Source organism: Myotis lucifugus, unplaced genomic scaffold (assembly GCF_000147115.1).
Source record: "Myotis lucifugus unplaced genomic scaffold, Myoluc2.0 scaffold_73, whole genome shotgun sequence".
NCBI classification, from domain to species: Eukaryota; Metazoa; Chordata; class Mammalia; order Chiroptera; family Vespertilionidae; genus Myotis; species Myotis lucifugus.
This window is the reverse complement of record NW_005871121.1, coordinates 3968649-3975380: the sequence shown is the minus strand read 5'-3', so window position 1 is coordinate 3975380 and position 6732 is coordinate 3968649. Positions and strand designations below refer to the sequence as shown.

Genomic DNA, 6732 nt, shown 5'->3' with positions numbered 1-6732 from the left:
ACTCTAGTACAATTGAGAGGCAAGAATCCTGCCCATGGAAACCATATGCAATTGAGCCAGTTAAGTTGCCAATGTTTGGAGATGTTCTAGGAAGAATCTAGATTGGGTGTGTAGTTTGCTGTTCTGGGGAGAATATAATGTCTTGACAAATGAAAATGAAAGAAGAGTTAAGTTTTGACTTGAGTTTTAAAGGAATAAAGTTACATTGTGTGGAAGAGAAACAAATAAGAAAAGTTATGCCATTGGATAAAGGTCCAGAAAAAATAGAGAGAAAGGAAGATGGCCAGACATTTTCCTGACTAAATTTAGAAAAATTGATTAATTGAGACCTTAGCATGGAGAACCTTCAGGGTGTAGGCAATACATTATTGTGGGGAAGCTATTTCTATTAATGTGTGAAGCAATTGGCAGTCATGAAAAAGATAAAATAAATATAATGAATGGACATCATGATTTTGGCTCTCTTGTGTAGAATACACTGGGAGTAAAACTCCAGAGATTGAAAAGACTGAGGAGAGATGGGGAAGTCATGAGAAAGTTGGGACCAACCTGGGGACTGTAGAGAGGAAAAGATAGGAGTGGCATAGAATAGAGAAAGACTGGATGTTTAGAGATGAATGGCTGTGGGAATGGAAGAGAACGAGGCTTGCTTGGTCTTGCTTGTATTAGGGAACAGTACTATCACATAGGATTGTTTTTTCTTTCTTTTTTTTCATTTTAAACAAGAAGTTTATTTAAACAACAAGACACTTGACTTGAAGGGAAAACTATCTAGGATTCATTTTTTTTAGAGTAATTTATCCCTACCTAAAGACAGATTGCCCTACATGTAACAGCTACGTACGAAACAGTTATAAAATTGTCCTTGGTTTTTCAATAATAAATGAAAAACACTAAAATTCTCCAATCAAGCAAGGTATGCAAGAATTTTTATGTTGTTCTTTTTTTGTTAAACAGTGAGAGCAAAATAACTTTCTGGAATATAAAGATAAGAGCTGGATGAGCATGGCACTAATGGAGAAAGGGGGTGTTTTCACAGAACCAGTATTTTTCCCCCCATCCCATCTCATTTGATGTAGATCAAAACATACCATTGGCCATTTAGTTGAAAAAAATTCAAATGCTTCTGCACATACATCCGTTACTTTATGTATAATAAAGGAATGGGGAAGGGGGAAATGAAAGAATAGAGAAAACTATACTGTGGTAGTCAGATGTGTTGAAACCAAATTGCAGTTTTCTAATTGAGAATGTCTTCTTGGTCTGGAGGCACAGGGTTCTGGAGTAAAGTAACAGGATCCCTTTTTAGTAGACCCCTCCTGTCTGCTGCTGGAACATATCAGTTGTATCTTCATCCTCCATTTCCAAATGTGCAAGTGTGTCTGTTTCATTGATTGACTGCCTGTCAAATCAGAATCTGATCAGCTCATTGAAAAACTCTATCGTTCACAATAGGCTTTCATTAGATTACTAAGTGGTGCATGCCTCTTAATCTTAAACTGCACCACAGAACCATCCTGCCCTGCCACCTTCAAATTAATATGATCCTGGTTCTCAGTTTTGACTCCTTCCTTGGGGTTTTCGTCGGCCATGGCGAGCGCCAGAGGTTTCACAAAAGAGGTACCAGGTCTGCACCAAAAGAGCACACAAGCAGCACCAGGAGCAGCAGAAGAAGGAGGCAGCAGTGGTGGAGGAGGGAGACGGCGCACGCACTCTGTGCCTATCACATAAGATTGTGAAGAGTAGAGCTGGTTGTTGATATTAGTTGCATCAATGCAAGCTCCCATTTGCTTAGGGTCTTGCTGTACCTGGAGCCTCAGGCAGCTTTGGGCCATAGCAGCTTACCTTTAAAACCTTTTTCAACGTAGGGCTACTCAGCATTAATGAAGTTAAATGAATAGAGACTGTAGCATAGATGATAGTTTCGTAGGCCCAGAACCAGGAAGTCTTATGCTTTAGTATGTATTTAGTGGAGATAATTATGGTCAAAAAGTAGGAGGTGAAGAAAATGAGGAAGAAGGCAAGAAACCTCAGGGCAGTGGCATGAGCTTTCATGCTGGAGTTGCTGTGGCCAGTGTCGTGATGTCGTATCTGCCTCAAGTGTTGGCACAATGAGGCTATGAGCAAGATGGTGCAGGTCAGGAACAGTAGGAAAGGAATGAACAACATTGCCAGATGCTGACCTATGTAATATTTTTCCAAGAATGTCCTAAGTGTCTCAGTCTTCGTGATGTTTCTAGGTAATTGCAAGATTAACTGACTCTTGATGTAATGTTTAATAGCTGAAACAATGATTGTCACACAGGAAATCATCAGAGAGCCCAGCAAAAGCTGGGGAATCAACCTCAAAATTCTCCACCTCAGCCAGAGGAAGATGGCGTAGGTGAAGGAAGAGACTTTGACGCAGTAGACGACAGCAAGCAAGCTGGTTAACCAGAATGCAAGAGTATTAGTAAATTCCCAGATGATTGCTATGTACCAAAGGTCATCGTCAGGGTTGAAATAGGAGCAAAAGTTGTGCAGCACTGATGACCACTGTAGACAGAAGCGGCAGACGCCCAGGCTGATGAGAATCATGTCCACAGGTGACAGCCTTTTGACCTGCACCCACTCCCTGCTCAACACCGCAACAATTAAGCTGCTCTGCACAATTATTGTCAAGGACTCAAGCAGATAGATGGTCATGAAGAAAACAGTGAGTTGGTTGGGTATCATTCTTCCACTGCAAAGTATCTTCCTACTCACAGACCCAGAATCTCTGCAATAATTTCCAAATAGAAAATACATTCCTGGCCTATTGTCGCATGCAAGAAAATACCTCTCTACGGATGCAAATTAACCCTAGCTCAATTTTGCTTTTGCATGTTTCTATCTGCAGAATTTGCTTATGCTTTGCTTGGTGGTTTGTTATCAGACCTGGGATGGAGGGAAATGTTATTTGAATGTGAATTTTTGCTTATGAGGTTATTTGATAATTCCCAGAAATGAAATGCCTGTTTCTTAACCATGCCATTGATTCCTCTTTATCTCTGTGAGGTGTCTTGTCTTTAACTTATGCCCCCATCTCTTTTAAATGACAGTCTCATTCTTTTAACCTACAATTTGAACTGCAGGAAATACAAATCCTTCACTGTTTTTTCCTGTCCTGGGTGCTATATCTATTCTGCTGAGTGCTGTAATCATGACAACTTCAGAATCCCTGTCTCCCCAGCTGCCATAGGAGCTGTGGGTAGATGCAGCAACCAAAGTATGAGTGTCAATAAAAAATAATACAGAAAAGACCTTACTCTGAGATTCTACCCACAAAATTGTTGGAAACCCAGACCTTCAAGTATCACCCTCCAATACAGACCACTTCATAGCTGCCTGTCAAATTCTTCAAATCAAGAAACCACTGCACACACCCCATTGCACTCCATACATCGAAGTGTGGCATCTTTTGCTGTTGATCTTCCAGTTCAAAAGAATTGACCTTTTTATATCTTTGGAAATTGTTCTTATCCCATTAATATCACTGCTTTGATTTGTTTTCTCCTTATATAGCTAAGCTCTTTCTGTTACTGCTCACACTGCTCAAAATAAAAGAGTAAACAATTTTTAAAAATTAAGCCTATTGAATAGAAAGGACTAGAAACCTTGCTCACTTTTTTTTCCAATTTATTATCTTTGTGCTTCCTCTTCTCTGACCAGACTGTGGAGACAAATCGATCACTGATGGTGTTAACATAAAATGCCATAGACTCTGGTGTAATCTGGTTTTCTATAATTGCACTCTTCTAGAATGTGCCCATTAGATGTTTCTGGAAGAATCTGTGGGCTTGCAAGGAAGTCTAACACCAGTGGATGAAGGTGATCTGATCTGTTAGTCACCTGCTGACGCGACTGCACCTGCCAGCTGCTTCCTTCTCCCGCAGCATAGCATGGCCTTTGCTGCACCATCCCTGTCACGTGCTCATGCTGCTCTAAGCCCATCCCCCAGACCCTGAGCCTGAGCTAAGCAGCCAGTGGTCTGTGGAGAAGACCTGTGTCCACACTCTGAGCTGTTTGAGGCAACTGGTCCTTCTAGCCTTTGTAATCTCAGCAGAGGACAATTGGGTTTATAGTTGCCCAAACAACTGCCATAGCACCTTCATGAAGCCTGGTGTTTTTCTATCTCGATTCTGGGACCACATTCTTGAGTATCCAGTGTTGCTGGTGTGGAAGTGACACTTGTTGTGTGGTAGATTGTAACATAAAGCTGAGAATTAAAAGGCTCAGAGGCAAAAGGATCCCTATAAGGCGGGAACTTGTGAATCTGTAGACTTCAAGTGCTGTTTTGGACAATGGACAAACTACTCATTACTTCTAAATATCTAGAAATTAATTCATAGCTATCTAGGTAGGATAGAGAATAAATGCAGGAAATGAATTCAGAAAAACTATACCAGATAGACACCAAATATTAAATTATTGGCTTCGAAAATGAGAGGAGAATTCTAGTAATTGTTACTTGGTGAGAAAAACAAAGTGAGTCATTGACTCTATGTGTGATAAGCACCAGACTTGTGCTTATCACCCATGGACTTTAATTATTGAAGGAAGGGAAATCAGAAGTAATCTAGCATAAAGGTTAGAATTCTTAAACATAAAACAAGAAACCACTGAACTCATGATGCAAAGGTAAATTATAGCTTTAAAATATTACACTTGGCCGTGTCCATGTGGCTCAGTTGGTTGGAGCATCATCCAACACAACAAAGTGTTGTTGGTTCAATTCCTGGTCAGGACACACACCTAGGTTGCAGGACTGATCCCCAGTCTGGGCGCATAGTGGTGGCAACTGATCAATGTTTCTCTCTCTATCCCTCTTCCTTCCTCTCTTGCCGCAACATTAGCAATGGGGTTCAGGATCCGAAGGAAGGGCCAATGAACAAATTAAAATGCTAAACAAGAAATATGAATTTAGAAGGCATTGGGGACCAGGTAGAGACCTTTTTCTTGAAGAGGCACACCGATTTCTGGCATGGTTCACTATTGATTTACTTGAATACACATTTGCCCCTTAGGAATGCATACAGGCATATCAAAGGTAAAATTTGGTAAATAGTAAAAAGATTATCAGGATAGGAAATTGCCTTGAACCACCACTATCTCAACAGACATGAATTGGAAGAATTAATATTGCTAAAATGCCCATATTACCCGAAGCCATCTATAGATTCAATGCAATCCCTACCAGAATTCGTTGTTTTCCTATTCTCAACTTATGGAGCTCTCTCTCTCTCTGTTTCTCTCTCTTGTACACACACACACACACACACACACACACACACACACACAATATTATTCAGCCAAGAAGGGAATAAATACTATTATTTGCAACAATATGATATTATGCTAATTGAAGTATGTCAGACAGAGAAAGACAGAAACAAGGAGCAGATGCATTCGGTGCAAACACTTGGGTTTATGTTGGAGATTATTGGAAGTTAAGGCTGGGCCAGTAGTTGAGAGGCAGATCTTGAAAATCCTTGAATACCAGGATCCTAAATAGGCAAATGGTGCAACTGAAGTTTGTGAATCCATGTAACATGAACAGTAGGCATGGCAGGGGGCATACAAATATCCACTCAATAAATGTTGTAATGTGCTTAATTAGGAACAAACTTCATGTCAAGTGCTACCAAGCATTCACCATTTTTGCCAGTATCCTCCACATGGGACATTGTGTGAAGGGCAGGGGGTTACTTTCCAGTTGTCAATGGTTTCATGTATATATGATTTATATATGTTTGTATACAGGTGCTAGGCTACAGAAGTCACATAACTCCTACTAAATTTAATGTTGCCACTCACAAGTGTCCCGACACTTGCTCCTAAAACCCAGGGACACAACCGTCTTTATCTTCTGCTCTCTGTTCTGAGTTATGCAACACACTTTTTGTCTGAGTGTTAATAGGTGTTACAGGGCAGCATACTTACCATTTAGACAACACAGGTGCATAGCCTCTTGGTGCCTGAAATTCATATCAAGCTACACAAACGCAAAAGAATATCCTGTTCTTGGTTCAAGCATTGGAGGTGCTGTTCTTCTATCTAAAAGCATCTCCCTTTAAGACCTATCCATCTTTCCCCAAATTCAAACTTGTTGCTCCTTTAAAATGTATCCCTTGCTTTCCTATCCTTTTTCTTTGGTTCTTAGGGATGATATTAAACAGTTTCGTGAATTTAAGTAATTCACTTGACTTTCTTAGGTATGTTTTCCAGCTGAGTTGGATTGAATAATCTTGACCTGCCTTTTCAGTTGAAAATATATGTGAAAGCTCTTTGTGAATTAGTAGATGCCCCAAAGATAAGAGATAGATATTATTTCTGTTTGTCTTTTTAATTTCTGGATTCTCCCAAACTTCCTCTAATACTCATCCAGGATAAGTTTTCCCTTGCACTTTATGGAAAAGAAGACAGTGAGACGATTACAAATATTTAACAGATTCTGGAAGAGTGTCTCTGTGTATGCAGTAGTGGAGGGAGGGAGATTCATACTTTCTCCTTTCTCCACTTATATAAAGGAAATGGTTTCTTCCAGCTATCTGAGATTTTAGAACATGCACAATGTGGATGCAAATGATCAATAGAAGTAATTCAAATTTCACTGGCTTCTGGAGGCTAAGACCAGCAGGTCTTAATAAATGCAAGAAGTCCTCAGAAGGCTGATGGACTTTGATATTCAGCAGGGCTGAAAAATCAGCATTA

General features: G+C 40.1%; 1 protein-coding gene and 1 pseudogene across 1 annotated transcript; both read right to left on the bottom strand.

The window, feature by feature from the left end:
- Positions 1 to 1187: 1187 nt before the first annotated feature.
- On the bottom strand, positions 1188 to 1596 carry LOC106697477 (annotated as a pseudogene).
- A 195-nt stretch (positions 1597 to 1791) lies between these two features.
- Positions 1792 to 2715, bottom strand: LOC102431682 (taste receptor type 2 member 16-like). The gene has a single exon (XM_006090515.1). The coding sequence runs from the start codon at positions 2713 to 2715 to the stop codon at positions 1792 to 1794; it is 924 nt and encodes a 307-aa protein (XP_006090577.1).
- Between the last annotated feature and the right edge of the window lie 4017 nt (positions 2716 to 6732).